This window comes from Oncorhynchus keta, chromosome 21, assembly GCF_023373465.1.
Source record: "Oncorhynchus keta strain PuntledgeMale-10-30-2019 chromosome 21, Oket_V2, whole genome shotgun sequence".
NCBI lineage: Eukaryota > Metazoa > Chordata > Actinopteri > Salmoniformes > Salmonidae > Oncorhynchus > Oncorhynchus keta.
Genome location: NC_068441.1, coordinates 11,644,135 through 11,661,179, shown reverse-complemented (window position 1 = coordinate 11,661,179; position 17,045 = coordinate 11,644,135). Strand labels below are relative to the sequence as shown.

The following is a 17,045-nucleotide window of genomic DNA, read 5'->3' as shown; positions in this document are numbered from 1 at the left end:
GAGATACTGGTGTGCAAAAGAGCAGAAAAGTAAATAAAAACAATATGGGGATGAGGTAGGTAGATTGGGTGGGCTATTTACAGAGGGACTATGTACAGCCGTAGCGATCGGTTAGCTGCTCAGATAGCTGATGTTTAAATTTAGTGAGGGAAATATAAGTCTCCAGCTTCAGCGATTTTTGCAATTTGTTCCAGTTACTGTGGTCCTTCTGTAGCTCAGTTGGTAGAGCATGGCGCTTGTAACGCCAGGGTAGTGGGTTCGATCCCCGGGACCACCCATACGTAGAATGTATGCACACATGACTAAGTCGCTTTGGATAAAAGCGTCTGCTAAATGGCATATATTATTATTATTATATATTATATTATATTATTATATATTATTATATTATTATATTATATATTATTACTGGCAGCAAAGAAGTGGAAGGAAAGGTGGCCAAATGAGGTGTTGGCTTTGGGGATGACCAGTGAGATATACCTGCTGGAGGGCTTGCTACGGGTGGGTGTTGTGATCTTGACCAGTGAGCTGAGATAAGGCGGAGCTTTACCTAGCATAGACTTATAGATGACCTGGAGCCAGTGGGTCTGGCTACGAATATGTAGCGAGGGCCAGCCGACTAGAGCATACAGGTCGCAGTGGTGGGTGGTACATTCAGCCTATTCAAATTTTAAGACAATTATAAAAACACAGAGAGATGAAGGATAAATTATTATTAATATTTATTTTTTTGTACATTTTTTGGGGAAGCCTGGCTTCCCTTGGCATCAATAAATACACACCACTGCTGGTATTATACCTAAAGCGGACATTGCCATTGGCTGCACAGAGTCGCATACACAAAAATCCCATGCAGCCTTGATTTCAAGTTCGAACACTGAAATATGAAATGTAATCCGAAACTCGATTACGCTGATAGAAATCCTCATTATTTTGTTGAAAGATGTTCAACTTGAGTGTTATTATTTCTATATAGCCTACACTTTCTTGTTCTGATGCTCACCAGAACAAGAATAGACTGACGAGTTTCAGAAGAAAGTCTTTGTTTCTGGCCATTTTGAGCCTGTAATCGAACCCACAAATGCTGATGCTCCAGATACTCAACTAGTCGAAAGAAGGCCAGTTGTATTGCTTCTTTAATCAGAACAACAGTTTTCAGCTGTGCTAACATAATTGCAAAAGGGTTTTCTAATGATCAATTATCCTTTTAAAATTATAAACTTGGAATAGCTAACACAATGTGCCATTGGAAGACAGGACTGATGGTTGCTGATAATGGGCCTGTGTACACCTATGTAGATATTCTATTTAAACAATCACCACAAGAGCAGTTACACCTCCGACACTGCCAAAACATCAGCTATGCAGGTGTCAGTTGTCGCCAGTTAGCGCTTGATCTGATTGAATCTAGGCCCTAGTCATCCAATAATGATCAATGCGATCTCTCTCTGACTCAATCACTGAACCCAAAGCAAACAGGGATGCTCTAGTTTGTGACAACCAATCACCCAATAATAAAACCGGCTTCATGGTCTTTATACAAAGTTGTGTCTTTGAGTAATGTAAAGACATTCATTCTGCACGACAACCCCATTTTTGTATCATCATTGCCCTTTTGTTCTGTTAAGGCATTTGTTCACTGGCCTATGTAAATATTTGTCATCTCTTTGAGCTAACAACCATGAACACAGACAGCAATGAATGTGAGGAGGCACCAGATGCATCAGACAGAATAAAGTACAGTGCTATCTGCAATATTAATGGAGTCATTATGGAAATGAGGTTATTGCTTTCATCAGTTACAAAACCACACACAGATGCAGATGAATTGATCTTCCTCATCATTTAGCCTGGCCTATTCTGTTTGTTCACAAATATCTCCCCAAATTACCGTTGACTGAATTGTAAATCTTTAACTCCAGTTCACTTATCAATGAATGACATTGTGGTGTTCCAATGCACATCTAATGATCAGCAGCGACCTTTCACTGTGTATTTCTAACTGTCCCAGTCACGTCAGTTCCAAACAATCACATCACTGGAAATGTATTTGAGGACTACGGAATAGTAAAAAAAAATATATAGTTGTCAACTTTTGGTGATAAAAGTTTATTATTGTGCACACAACTCAAACAATCAAAGAACAGTAGTTTCTATCATTTACATTTACATTTAAGTCATTTAGCAGACACTCTTATCCAGAGCGACTTACAAATTGGTGCATTCACCTTATGACATCCAGTGGAACAGTCACTTTACAATAGTGCATCTAAATCTTAAAAGGGGGGTGAGAAGGATTACTTATCCTATCCTAGGTATTTCTTAAAGAGGTGGGGTTTCAGGTGTCTTCGGAAGGTGGTGATTGACTCCGCTGTCCTGGCGTCGTGAGGGAGTTTGTTCCACCATTGGGGGGCCAGAGCAGCGAACAGTTTTGACTGGGCTGAGCGGGAACTGTACTTCCTCAGTGGTAGGGAGGCGAGCAGGCCAGAGGTCATGCAGTCATTATAACCAACTGAAGCCTAATCTTGTACCGCGAACAATACACACTTTGGGTTCAGCATCATGGTCAGCGTCTAAAGCACTAGTGATGTCTGGTGGTCACTGCACAGTGGAGTTATATCTACGGTCAAGGATTCACACATACTTTATTTCAATCCTTATGTTATGGTTGAGAACTTCAGGGAAAAACCAACAGGAATAGGAGGGGATCCAATTGGAAACTAGATTAAAGCACCACTGTTTATGTAGTGTTACTGTGATGCTCTGTAAGGCTACATTTAGACAGGCAGCCTAATTCTGATATTTTTATCACTAATTGGTCTTTTGACCTATCAGGTCAGCTCTCAAAAGACCAATTAGTGGGGGGAAAAATGGACTGCCCGTCTAAACGCAGCCTTAGATTCATGTAGAATAATTCACTTCAATCGCCCATCCCCTTGTCCATGGTACAGCAATATTGGTACAGGAAATTTCAGAATTTCAATAACTGATCTTTAGACCAATGATGCCCCCTAGTGTTCGACAATATGAACAAGCACAAGTTAATTTAAGATTTAAAGACTGCTGCCACTAGAGGTCCCTGTAATCACCTCATGAATGTACACCTGCTGGAGCAGAAACTATGGCCATGCTGTAGTTTGAAGAAACTGATCTTAACAGCATACTTAGCATGTTTTAGTGGCAGTTGTTTTTGTTAAAATATAGCTGGTGTTGTTACTCGGAGATCACAGTCAATACTACTCACAAGAGGTCTTCTCAGGTCCAGAAAGTTGGACCTGGACCCAAACAAACCCAAGGACAATCAGACCCTGACACGAACAGACCCGATCATAAAAATAAATATAAAAGGGGGGACCCGGATGGTCAGACCTGAATACAAATGGCCTGGACAACAACCAGACCTAGACCCTAATGGGTCCGGGTTTAGACCATACCCAATTGGACCCGAATGACAAAAAAAATATGCAAGTTCCTCTTTTGCTTAACATATATGTTGGCATGGCCTTCTATAAGTCCATAAAAGCACAATATTAGCATAAAATAAATATGCTATAGACCAGAGATATTTAACTCTTACACTATGAGGTCCAGATCCTGCTGGTTTCAGTTCTACCTGATAATTAATTGCACACACCTGGTGTCCCAGGTCTAAATCTGTCCCTGATTAGAGGGAACAATGAAAAACACAGTGGAACTGCCTTTTAGGTCCAGAGTTGAGTTTGAGGGCTATAGGTTATGTAGAACCGTGGTCGTGTCTATTTGGGTCTATCAGCTGTAGTTACATAAACCCGAGACCCAATGACAATCAAACAGGACCCGACCCAGACCCGAGGGAAAAGTTTGAATTTTGGATCTGGACACGCTTGGATCTTGGGTATTTGGGTTTGGGTGGACCCGTGAAGATCTCTACTTCTCACATCCCTTCTTCCTACCACTGACTGTTCCTCTTCAGCCACCGTTTTACACTGCAGAGCACTAGGGATGGACACATTACCAAGGGAACCAGGCTCAACAGCAGAGAGTGCACTGACTAGAAGAAATCAACAGATTATTACAGACTAGAAATAAGATGCAGGTCGAAGGTGACATCATGAAGGAACGTCTGAGATGAAAAATATGAATTGGTTTGAATAGCCCCACCTGTGGCTCTCTCTCTCCCTCATCAGTGTTACACATCCTCATTAGGTAGTCTATCGTGATGAAACGTAGAGATGGTAACAAGTCTATTCATACAACACTTTTAGATAGTTTATCATTTATGTGTAATGTAAGCTATTGCTCAATAAGCAAATGAATGCAGGTCTGGGGAACAGATATTTTCCTCTTGTGTGCTGTAAAGTACTTCCATCATAATGCCCATACTTTCATTCATTTGTCAAGAAAGCATTTACTACTAATAATGGAAATTCCTTCAAGATAATGAACATATTGAAGATGTATTACATTTTTATTTCACAATTTTATACAATCTTTACCTGTATAAATCATCTCTTTATCTATAGAAAAAAATGCAATTGCTAAATACAATGCAGAACAGGATATCTGTAAAAGCTACATTTTGACTGTAAAAATAAACAGAAGCGCAACCTGAAACCTGTAAATGCTACCTTTTTTTTAACAGGAAAAACAAACAATTTGTTCCACCTTCAGAGAATCAGTAGCATCTCTGTCTGCACTGTATTCCTCTCAGAGATTCACATCAAAAGATAAGAACAAAGGCAACTTCAGTCCAGAGTCAATCCCAACAATCCAGGTAGCTACACTGACTTCCTCCGTGTGTGAGGACTGCTCATCCCCAGGAAAAGGGCACCGCTGCTGGGGGAGGACTGGGCTGAGGTGCCCCTGGAGCTGCAAGAGGCTTCATCCACCCTGTAGGAGATGGAGTTGTAGAAGAGAGGGTTGCTGTGACAGCCTGAGTGCTCACAGCGGGATGGAAAGGGGCTGTCACAGGCACACAGCCTGAAGCACATACAGGAGCAGAGGGCGCTGATGCAGAACTCAGGGTGCTTAGCAGATTCCCTGACCCCAGGGGTCCCCCTGAGCTCCTCAGATGGACAAGGGATGAGGTTGGTACGACTGGTGCCTCCATCCATGGAAAGGGAGAAGTTGCAGCGGCTACTATGCCCATCCTCAGCTTCTTTCTGCTCCATCCCATCAACTCTGTCCCGTGCTGATGCTTCCACATCTGCCTCCTCCACCGCCTTCCCACCCCATGGCCTCGTAGGCACTGCTGCCTGCTCCTCTCGCTCCACCTCCAGGCTCCTGGTTCCCTCCTGTGTGCTGTAGGTGAGGAAGCGCAGCACCACCAGGTTCAGGAAAGCCCCGATCACAGCCAGCCCCACCAGGATGTACATGAAGCTGAAGGCCACATAGGGAATCCTCCTCTGGAGGGCCTCCTTCTTCTGCAGGGCCACAAAGTCCCCGAACCCGATGGTGGTGAGCGTGATGAAGCAGTAGTAGTAGGCATGGAAGAAGGTCCAGCCCTCAAAGTGGGAGAAGGCTGCTGCCCCAACACAGAGGGTGCTCATGCAGGACAGGAGGCCCACCAGCACCATGTTCCCCATGGACACGTCAGTCCACCGTAATCCCATGCAGCACTTGAGCCTGCAGAGGAGGTAGCGGACTAACGTGTTGATCCTCTCCCCCATGCTCTGGAACATGACCAGCGTCAGTGGAATGCCCAGAACAGCATAGAACATGCAGAATGTCCTGCCAGAGTCTGTGCCTGGAGCAGCATGTCCATAACCTGCAGAATATCATAGTTATAGACACATGTCCATTACGAAAACATATTGCTGTCAGAGTGCAGTATGACTGCAGTTATTCTGCAATTACTGTGTCCAACCATCACAGTCGACTGTAGTTACTGCACTTTTATTACAGCTTCAAATCTGCAAACATTTTTTTTGTAAGGGGTGTGTACATGGACACACAGACAAACACAGTAACTCTTTAAAACATTTGTTATAGATATATAGATATACAGTACCAGTCAAAAGTTTGGTCACAACGACTCATTCAAGAGTTTCTTTATTTTGACTATTTTCTACATTGTAGAATAACAGTGATGACATCAAAACTATGACATATGGAATCATGTAGTAACCAAAAAAGTGTTAAACAAATCTAAATATATTTTAGATTTTAGATTCTTTAAAGTAGCCCTTTGCCTTGATGACAGCTTTACCTTGATGACAGCTTTACACACTCTTGGCATTCTCTCAACCAGCTTCACCTGGAATGCTTTTCCAACAGTCTTGAAGGAGTTCCCACATATGCTGAGCACTTGTTGGCTGCTTTTCCTTCACTCTGTGGTCCAAGTCATCCCAAACCATCTTAATTGGGTTGAGGTTGGGTGATTGTGGAGGCCAGGTCATCTGGTGAAGCACTCCATCACTCTCCTTCTTGGTCAAATAGCCCTTTTTTATTTTATTAATTCAACTTTTATTTAACTAGGCAAGTCACTTAAGAACAAATTCTTATTTACAATGACGGCCTAGTAACAGTGGGTTAACTGCCTTGTTCAGGGCAGATTTTTAGCTTGTCAGCTCTGGGATTCGATCTAGCAACCTTTTAGTAACTTGCGCAATGCTCTAACCGCTAGACTACCTGCCGCCAAATAGCCCTTACACAGCCTAGAGGTGTGTTGGGTCATTGTCCTGTTGAAAAACAATAGTCTCACTAAGTGCAAACCAGACGGGATGGCGTATCGCTGCAGAATGCTGTGGTAGCCATGCTGGTTAAGTGTGCCTTGAATTCTAAATAAATCACAGACTGTGTCACCAGCAAAGAAACCACACACCATCACACCTCTTTCTCCATGCTTCACGGTGGGAACCACACATGCAGAGTGTCACGGCTGTTAAAAGATGAGGACCAAGGTGCAGCGTGGTGAGCGTACATTTTCTCTTTATTTGGAAAATGACGCCGAACAAAACAATAAACACTACAAAAACAAACCGTGAAGCTAAAGGCTACACTTCCCAACAAACGCAGGTGGGAAAAGGGCAACCTAAGTATGGTTCTCAAACCTACCCGGCCAAAACATAGAACTACACAACATAGAACATAGAATACCCACCCCAACTCACGCCCTGACCAAACCAAAATAGAGACATAAAAGGATCCAAGGTCAGGGCGTGACACAGAGATCATACGTTCACCTACTCTGCGTCTCACAAAGACATGGAAGTTGGAACCAAAAATCTCAAATTTATTTTAAATTGTTTAACACTTTGTTTTATTAATACATGATTCCATATGTGTTATTTCATAATTGTGACGTAATTCACTATTGTTCTACAGTGTAGAAAATAGTAAAATAAAGAAAAACCCGGAAATGATTAGGTGTGTCCAAACTTTTGACTGGTGCTGTATATATAGGGGTCTATGTTATTTTACTCTCTAGAACAGTAGTATCTGTCATGCAACCCTTTATAACTTCCAGTTTTGCTAATAATTCAAACCAAAGTGCAGCACCAGTCACTCAGCGCCCGTAAGGATAAACTCTAGGCTAGAGGAATTTTTTATTTTTTACATGTAAAAACAGATTTGTTGTAGTTAGTCATACCAGTATGCATGGTTTAACTTACAGAGCAAAGAAACCCATAAAACATCGAGACATATCAAATTAACTTACCAATTGTTGTGATAACAGTGATGGCAAAGTAAAAAGATCCCGCAAATTTCCACTGTCTCCCCGCGCGATGTGGCTCCGACTGTAGAACCACTCTCTCTATCTCCCGGTAGTCGTCCTGAGTTAATCCGTACTTCTTCTTCAACTCATTGCGCTTTTGTTCCAGGATTTTTTTCTTCGAGCTCTCGGTCTCGGACTCGAGGGCGTCGAACACCGCGGCTCCCACAAGCAGGTAGGATATCATACACAGGATGAGAGAAAGGGTCCGAATGTTCTGCACCTTCATCCTCACTCCGAGCGAACTCGAGTGGGCACTGAGAGGAGAGTGGGTGTGTTCCGGAAGAGAGACCGGTGGACACGACAATTCTGTTAGAACCAAGCGCGCATGAACTCATTCATCCATTCACATACCAATTAAGAGTGGCCTACATAGTTGATTGATATAACTCATCAGTGGCCTAGGCTTATAGTATTATGGTAGATTTAAGGTAAATGTGCCGCTCTCTTTTTTTTTACACAGGCACTGCATACACTTTCCATAGGCTTTGGAGTTTGTGTTCTCATTTAGGCCCTATGAGTTCCGGTGTGTATAGTCTATTCCGAATGGCCCAAATTAAGACTGACTGGTGTTCATACGAGTCCAAAAAGGAGACACTTAGGTTAGGCTACTGGAACGTTTTTTTAGGAGGCTACCAAAGAGTATCCTCTTGCCTACATTGCTCTCACTCATCTTTAACCGACCCAACCTCTAATGTGAGAAGGCAGCTTTGTAGAATTATACTATTATCTTTATTTTAACCTAAATTAGTTAAATAAACTGGGGGCCTTGACCAAAAGTCATACTGCGCTGTGATTGCATTGAGCTGGTGCTGCCGGTGATGCTGGGCCCTGTTTTGTAATTAATGAATGATGGTCAGTGGGATGGCTTCAGTTGGTGATTGCTGTTAAGTTCTTTTGGTTCTTATTAAAGGGGGCATGGCACTGTGGAAACAGCTGGCCTTCTCATACTCTTCTCTCTTGATTACTTTGCTTTGTGAAGCGTAGCCTACATGTGTGAAGTATTCACAAAACGCTTGGCTAATGTATTACTCTGACTGATGAAGCATGAGCCTGTGGCAGATTTGACCTTTATAAAGCACACTTAGTCCCAGAGTGATCAATGGAGCCTTCATAATTAAAGCGGCAATCAGCAGTGGAAACAATAACAAAGCATCTTCCCCACCCCTGTTTCTGTAAAGAAAAAAAGCTGAGTTATAGGGCTGGAGAAATGCAACCACTCTTAAATTCATAAACAGCTCCAAGGAAGGGCTGACCATGCATGATATCGAAAGTATAGTTTGCTTTGTTTACAAACATTGGAGTGAAACAAGTTTATATTTGGGGTTCTGATCTTGTACGACAGTTGAACTAAGCTCATGAGGCATTTATAAGTTATATTCTTCAATAATAAATCGGTACCTTTAACTAATTCAACTTGAACTAAGTACAAAAATGGATGAAGCAACTGCAGATTGCCCTTTTAACTATGTCAGAGAGAGAGAGAGAGGGAGAGGGAGAGAGAGAGAGAGAGAGAGTGTGTCAAGGTAGCTAACCATGTGTGTATTTAATGAGCCCCAAAAGCATCAAGACTTAAATGTCACGATTGCTCTGAAATCCTCAAAGACTAGGACATGAGGTAAATTGACATGGGTCTGATTAGACACAGAGACCATGATACAACATTTAATTGGTCACACCCAACAACACACCAGAGGTCAGAAGAACATAAGGAAATTATTATCTAACAGTGTTATTTTTGTTTTTGTGCATACCAGGTTACATTTAAATTTGTCCAGCATGGCTTAGTTTTCTCTACTGTAAAAAGGATGAGAACAATCATTACTATTTGAATGGATTTTGTCCAGTTAATCAGTTAATAACCAACGTCTAAAGTCCTCTCCTGTCCATGTGGCATCTACATGCATAGTTATTATGGCAGATCACTTATAAAACTACAGCTTTAAAGTAAGATACAAATGATACAATGGAAATACACTGAGTGTACAAAACATTAGGAACACTTTCCTAATATTGAATTGCACCCCCTTTTACCCTCAGAACAGCCTCAATTCGACGGGGCATGGACTCTACAAGGTGCCGAAAGCGTTCCACAGGGATGCTGGTCCATGTTGACTCCAAAGCTTCCCACAGCTGTGTCAAGTTGGCTGGATGTCCTTTGAGTGGTGGACCATTCTTGATACACACGGGAAACAGTTGAGCGTGAAAAACCCAGGACTGTTGCAGTTCTTGATACACTCAAACTGGTGCACCTGGCACATACTGCCATACCCTGTTCAAAGGCACTTATATATTTAGTATTGCCCATTCGTCCTCTGAATGGCACACATACACAATCTATGTCTCAATTGTCTCAAGGCTTAAAAATCCTTCTTTAACATGTCTCCTCCCCTTCGTCTACACTGATTTAGGTGCATTTAACAAGTGTCATCAATAAGGTATCATAGATTTCAGCTGGATTCACCTGTTCAGTCTATGTCATGGAAAGAGCAGGTGTTCCTAATGTTTTGTACCCTCAGTGTATTGGCTTGTGATTCTATATAAAACAGAAAATGATCTTTGAGCATTAGTCCCCAAACCCTCTAATGACTTTCTGGCTGCTGATGCCTACGGAGTATTAGAGTTGTTATCTGATTTGCTAAGCTCCTATTTTATCTCTTTATCGCTCTCTCTCTCTCTATATATATATATATATATATATATATATATATATATATATATAAAATACTGATAGCTGACATGCAAAACCATTTGGGACTATATCAACAAAATGCAGTTTTTGGGTGGAATTTTTATTTAACTTTGTTAACAAAGCCTTTTATATTATGTTCTCCCGTTTGTTTAACTCCACTTACTTTTAACTCCATATTATATGTTGCTTTTTATTTTGCTTAGCCTTTTCTGGGTCAAATTGAGTGTGTCCTCATGGTGGGTGTCTTTTGGGACCCTGTTTCTTGTTGCTAGTCAACTTTCAGTGGACACCCCCATGAGTGTCTTTGAGAACCAGAGAAACAGTCTTTTCACATCACTTCGATACAGCTATGACCAGAAGTTACTTTTTCGCAGCAGGTTAGGAGAATTTACGCAGCAGGTTAAGATAATTAACGTAGCAGGTTATGAACATTTGGTTAAGGTTAGGGAAAGGGTTAGGGTTAGCAAAAATGCTCTCCTAACCTGCTATAAAAATCACTTCCGGTCATAGCTGTATCAAAGTGGCATGAAAAGAGCCTGACACACTGAACTCTGTCTGCAAAGTAATTGGTGAACCAGGCAAGGCAGTCATCCGAAAAACCGAGGCTACTGAGTCTGCCGATAAGAATATGGTGATTGACAGAGTCGAAAGCCTTGGCAAGGTCGATGAAGACGGCTGCACAGTACTGTCGATGGCGGTTATGATATTGTTTAGTACCTTGAGTGTGGCTGAGGTGCACCCGTGACCGGCTCGGAAACCAGATTGCACAGCGGAGAAGGTACGGTAGGATTCGAGATGGTCAGTGACCTGTTTGTTGACTTGGCTTTCGAAGACCTTAGATAGGCAGGGCAGGATGGATATAGGTCTGTAACAGTTTGGGTCCAGGGTGTCTCCCCCTTTGAAGATGGGGATGACTGCGGCAGCTTTCCAATCCTTGGGGATCTCAGACGATATGAAAGAGAGGTTGAACAGGCTGGTAATAGGGGTTGCGACAATGGCGGCGGATAGTTTCAGAAATAGAGGGTCCAGATTGTCAAGCCCAGCTGATTTATACGGGTACAGGTTTTGCAGCTCTTTCAGAACATCTGCTATCTGGATTTGGGTAAAGGAGAACCTGGAGAGGCTTGGGCGAGGAGCTGCGGGGGGGCGGAGCTGTTGGCCGAGGTTGGAGTAGCCAGGCGGAAGGCATGGCCAGCCGTTGAGAAATGCTTGTTGAAGTTTTCGATAATCATGGATTTATCGGTGGTGACCGTGTTACCTAGCCTCAGTGCAGTGGGGAGCTGGGAGGAGGTGCTCTTGTTCTCCATGGACTTCACAGTGTCCCAGAACTTTTTGGAGTTGGAGCTACAGGATGCAAACTTCTGCCTGAAGAAGCTGGCCTTAGCTTTCCTGACTGACTGCGTGTATTGGTTCCTGACTTCCCTGAACAGTTGCATATCGCGGGGACTATTCGATGCTATTGCAGTCCGCCAGAGGATGTTTTTGTGCTGGTAGAGGGCAGTCAGGTCTGGAGTGAACCAAGGGCTGTATCTGTTCTTAGTTCTGCATTTTTTGAACGGAGCATGCTTATCTAAAATGGTGAGGAAGTTACTTTTAAAGAATAACCAGGCATCCTCAACTGACGGGATGAGGTCAATGTCCTACCCGGGCCAGGTCGATTAGAAAGGCCTGCTCACAGAAGTGTTTTAGGGAGCGTTTGACAGTGATGAGGGGTGGTCGTTTGACTGCGGCTCCGTAGCGGATACAGGCAATGAGGCAGTGATCGCTGAGATCCTGGTTGAAGACAGCGGAGGTGTATTTGGAGGGCCAGTTGGTCAGGATGACGTCTATGAGGGTGCCCTTGCTTAGAGAGTTGGGGTTGTACCTGGTGGGTTCCTTGATGATTTGTGTGAGATTGAGGGCATCTAGCTTAGATTGTAGGACTGCCGGGGTGTTAAGCATATCCCAGTTTAGGTCACCTAACAGAACAAACTCTGAAGCTAGATGAGGGGCAATCAATTCACAAATGGTGTCCAGGGCACAGCTGGGAGCTGAGGGGGGTCGGTAGCAGGCGGCAACAGTGAGAGACTTATTTCTGGAGAGAGTGATTTTCAAAAGTAGTTGTTCGAACTGTTTGGGTATGGACCTGGAAAGTATGACATTACTTTGCAGGCTATCTCTGCAGTAGACTGCAACTCCAAATAAATATAGTAAGCCTAGCTTATAGAAGCTGATTCTCCTCTTTTTAATAGAGGCCATCCCTCTGTTTTCTCTTGCAATTGCATAGCCTATTGAAATTTTGCACAGCATGAGCTCATGGGCTCTCATGAAGTGTTTGATTAGATTGATTAGCATTTATGTCAGAGTGATTAGAGGGACAACAGAGTGCTGAGTACCAGGCAGTTAGCAAGTTTGGTAGGCTACTAATGACCATCAGCATCATCAGAGCTTGGAGAAGCCTAATTACCTCTCACTAAACAGTCACGTGGAATTTGACTGACTTCATGACTAGTGAATGCCAGTGTGGCGGTTTTACGGTCACCACAACAGCCCTAAGTGTGTCCCTTGAGAACCCATTTTAAAACCCCACCTGTTTTGTTCTCATTTGTAAGTTACTGGTCTCTGTTTAGTAACAGTATTTTTGGTTTCTTATTGGGAAACGTAACAAGTATATAGAGACCCATGTGTAATACACATTTTATGCTGAGTTATTCAGAATGAAGTGGGATCAGTAAGATTTCGGGGTTTGGAATATGGTAAAAAGGACCCACTGACTTTTTCAGCTCTCTCATTGTGCTAATACCTAAGGCACTGGCTCTTTCCCCAGAGGGATACACAGGTGTCACAGAAGGACACTGACTTGAACTTTACAGATAATGTGAGTATGCTTTGAGGCTTATTAACCAAAAGGGCAGAATGACAGACCTTTCATTCCTCTGGGACAGCACCTTAAGGGAGGCCTGATGACTGTGACCAAGTATTCAACTGGAAGGATCACAGCACAAAATAAATGAGTCTATCTGGTTTATCGGGAGAAATGATGAACAGACATGAAACAAACAGCGAATACAATGTAGGCTATATTGTAGTACAGCATATTAATTTAGAGTATCATTTTGAATATTTTGAATATGCCCCATTACTTTCCTTGGTGACTGCAGATGGAATTTAGCTAGATTTATAACTCAACATACTATACAACACACAAGTTATGCAAATAAAACACAAATAAAAAAAGACATGTATTAACAGAAAATTTACAACAAGGGACGAAAAGGTATCGTGCATGCAATTTCTGGACCACACATTTGGTATTGGTTCTCAAGTGCCCTATAACGTCAGCCCTTGAAATTCAGAGCTCCCACCCAGACCCTATACAAGCTCCCTGTGCAGATGTCCTGAATCATGACTACTAATTGATACTTAGAATTGGAGTGCCCTTCCTATGATGCTCTGAGAGGAAGGGTTGGAAAGGCTATGGCTGAAAATGGAGAACACTGTTCTACTGGATATTTTATATCCTGGATTTGGTAACAACAAGGAACATCGATGTGATCAGTCAATGGGGTCCAGCATGTAGAGTAACCTCTTCATACACCCCACAAAGGAGTGATTTGTTATTTATTCTTATCGCTGGGCACTAAAAGCCTGCCAGGTTGAGTTGTTCTCCTGTCTAGGCTCTAAAGATCTTATCACACCTCTATCTTAGACACATAGGCTGTTAGAACTGGTTAGAACCTGCTTTTATTTATTTTAATGATGTAAGGGAGTAGAGCTAAATACCCCTTATCTCTCATGTTGTCACGACTCCTACCGAAGGTGGCTCCCCTTCCTATTCGGGTGGCGCTCGGCGGTCGTCGTCACCGGCCTACTAGCTGCCACTGATCCTTTTCCCCCTTTCTGTTTATTGGTTTCACCTGTTTTGTGTTTAGGCTGATTAGTCGGGCTATGTTAACCAGTAGGCCCGCATGCTCTTTGTGTGGGATTGTTTGTGTAACTAGTGTGCACGTTTGAGTTTAACGTGTTTCCCATTTCGTGTTTGGGGCATTTGTTTTGTGTGCCCCCTGTGTTTCGTGGGGTAGCTTATGTTCGCCGTTTGTGCATTAAATAGCACTACCCTGAACTCTCTGCTTTCTGCGCCTGACTTCGCACCCACTACACCCAGATCGTTACAGAATCCCGCACCTTGTAATGGAGTCAGCAGGAGTAGCTGCCAACCATCATACCACCGTCCTCCATCGGGTAGAATCGGCGATGGATCAGATGATGGAGAGAATGGACCGATGGGAGAGGAGTGGTCTCCTCTCTTCACCTCCGGTTCCTCCGATGAGTCCACCTTCTCCTCCTTCCACATCCGGCTCCGGCGCACTTCGTCTTGCGCTCCCGAGGAAGTATGATGGAGCGGCGGCTGGGTGCCAGGGGCTTTTGCTCCAACTCAAGCTGTACCTGACGACCATGAGACCAACTCCCTCGCGGGAGGAGAGTGTGAGTGTCCTCGTCTCCTGCCTGACGGGTCGTGTCTGGAGTGGGCCAACACAGTCTGTTCTAGATTCCCCACATCATAGTTCCCGTCAGCAGGGGTAAGACAATGGGAGTGAAAAGCTCAGGGGTGCAGCTATTGGTCCTGGGCAGAAAGATGGGACAGGGCGACCCCCACTCCGACATGCGAGGCGTCGACCTCCACCACAAACTGACAGGAGGGTCTGGATGGATTAAGATGGGGCTGTAGTGAATCAAGACAGTCGTGAAGCGGGCACGACAAAACCTATTCCCCCTCAGGAGACTGAAAAGATTTGGCATGCATCCTCAGATCCACTGCACCATCGAGAGCATCCTGACGGGTTGCATCACTGCCTGGTATTGCAACTGTTCGGCCTCCGCCCGCAAGGCACTACAGAAGGTAGCACATTCGGCCCAGTACATCACCGGGGCCAAGCTTCCTGCCATCCAGGACCTCTATACCAGGCGGTGTCAGAGGAAGGCCCTAAAAATTGTCAGACTCCAGCCACCCTAGTCATAGACTGTTCTCTCTGCTACCGCACGGCAAGCAGTTTCGGAGCGCCAAGTCTACGTCCAAGAGGCTTCTAAACAGCTTCTACCCCTAAGCCATAAGACTCCTGAACGTCTAATCAAATGGCTACCCAGACTATTTGTCCCCCCCACGCTGCTACTACTCTCTGTTATTATCTATGCATAGCCACTTTAACAAACATACCTGCATGTACATAATTATCTCAATTACCTTGACACCGGTGCCCCCGCACATTGACACATTGACTCTGTACCGGTACCCTCTGTATATTGCTCCGCTATTGTTATTTACTGCTGCTCTTTAATTATTTGTTTTACTTATCCCTTACTTTTTAAAAACATTTTTTACGGTATTTTCTTAAAACTGCATCGTTGGTTAAGTGCTTGTAAGTAAGCATTTCACTGTAAGGTCGACACCTGTTGTATTCAGTGCATGTGACAAATACATTTTGATTTGATTTGATGTTTGAGGTCAGAGAACGCCCGGTCAGCTGCTGGAGACCACGTGAATGGAACCTTGGGAGAGGTGAGTGCTGAGAGGGGGGAGGCCAGTGTCGTGACTGTCATTAATCTGATGACTGTTATTTTATTTTATCAACTAACTATGTTTAATTGTTACTCGATTAAAGGAATCGTGTAACAATTAACACATTAGGAATTTGGGACACCACGGGAAACAACGGGATCTCCCGACTTAAACTCTAAAGATATATAGATATCTCTTACATCAATAACAGTCACTTATTAATCATTATTACCTCATATCAGTCTCATTCTGTACGTCGCATACTCCTTGATATCTGCAACAACCCTAACCTTATTGATGAATCATCTATACACAAAATGGCTTATTTATTTATTTACTAACTAACAAACGGTATAGGTTATTGATTACTAACATAATACAATTTATTTTACCAGGTAAGTTGACTGAGAACACATTCTCATTTACAGCAATGACCTCGGGAATAGTTACAGGGGAGAGGAGGGGGATGATTAAGTGACCATGATCATATGAAGGACAGCTTGGGAATTTAGCCAGGATACCAGGGTTAACACCCCTACTCTTACGATAAGTGCCATGGGATCTTTAATGACCTCAGAGAGTCAGGACACCCATTTAACGTCCCATCCGAAAGACGGCACCCTACACAGGGCAGTGTCCCCTATCACTGCCCTGGGGCATTTTTTAGACCAGAGGAAAGAGTGCCTCCTACTGGCCCTCCAACACTACTTCCAGCAGCATCTGGTCTCCCATCCAGGGACTGACCAGGACCAACCCTGCTTAGCTTCAGAAGCAAGCCAGCAGTGGGATGCTAGTGGACTAACAAAAGCATGACCATTTGGTTATAAAATATGGCGGGATGGAAAGAGAGGGAGAGACAAAGAGAGTGAACTATCGTTGTTACATTTGGAAGCTACACTCATGGAAATATGAATACGTAGCACCCTAATCACCGCTCATTCGGATTAGAAATGCAATATATATTTACGCGTAGCTGTCTTTCTCTTGAACTCGATGGGTCCTATGGTGAAGTTGTCGAGGGATGTAAGACTCTGATTTGTTCACCAGAGTTCACAATGTTCTTTGTAGAGCTTCTCTGGTAGTGGAGTAGTTGTTAGACAGATACTTCAGATGTACCAATGGTT

At 43.4% G+C, this 17,045-nt stretch overlaps 1 protein-coding gene across 1 annotated transcript; it reads right to left on the bottom strand.

The window, feature by feature from the left end:
- Positions 1–4,428: 4,428 nt before the first annotated feature.
- Positions 4,429–8,494, bottom strand: LOC118400124 (potassium channel subfamily K member 15-like). Its single transcript, XM_035796645.1, has 2 exons — positions 7,640–8,494; positions 4,429–5,746 (listed from the first exon to the last, which is right to left on the bottom strand). The coding sequence occupies exons 1-2, from the start codon at positions 7,920–7,922 to the stop codon at positions 4,758–4,760; spliced, it is 1,272 nt and encodes a 423-aa protein (XP_035652538.1). The 5' UTR covers positions 7,923–8,494; the 3' UTR covers positions 4,429–4,757.
- Between the last annotated feature and the right edge of the window lie 8,551 nt (positions 8,495–17,045).

What these genes read in the sequence shown, in the direction of transcription:
- LOC118400124 (XM_035796645.1), bottom strand. Translation starts at nt 7,922, where the DNA reads ATGAAGGTGCAGAACATTCGGACCCTTTCTCTCATCCTGTGTATGATA. An exon ending in CACTGTTATCACAACAATTG is followed by an intron (nt 5,747 to 7,639) that starts GTAAGTTAATTT and finishes GATATTCTGCAG; the next exon opens with GTTATGGACATGCTGCTCCA.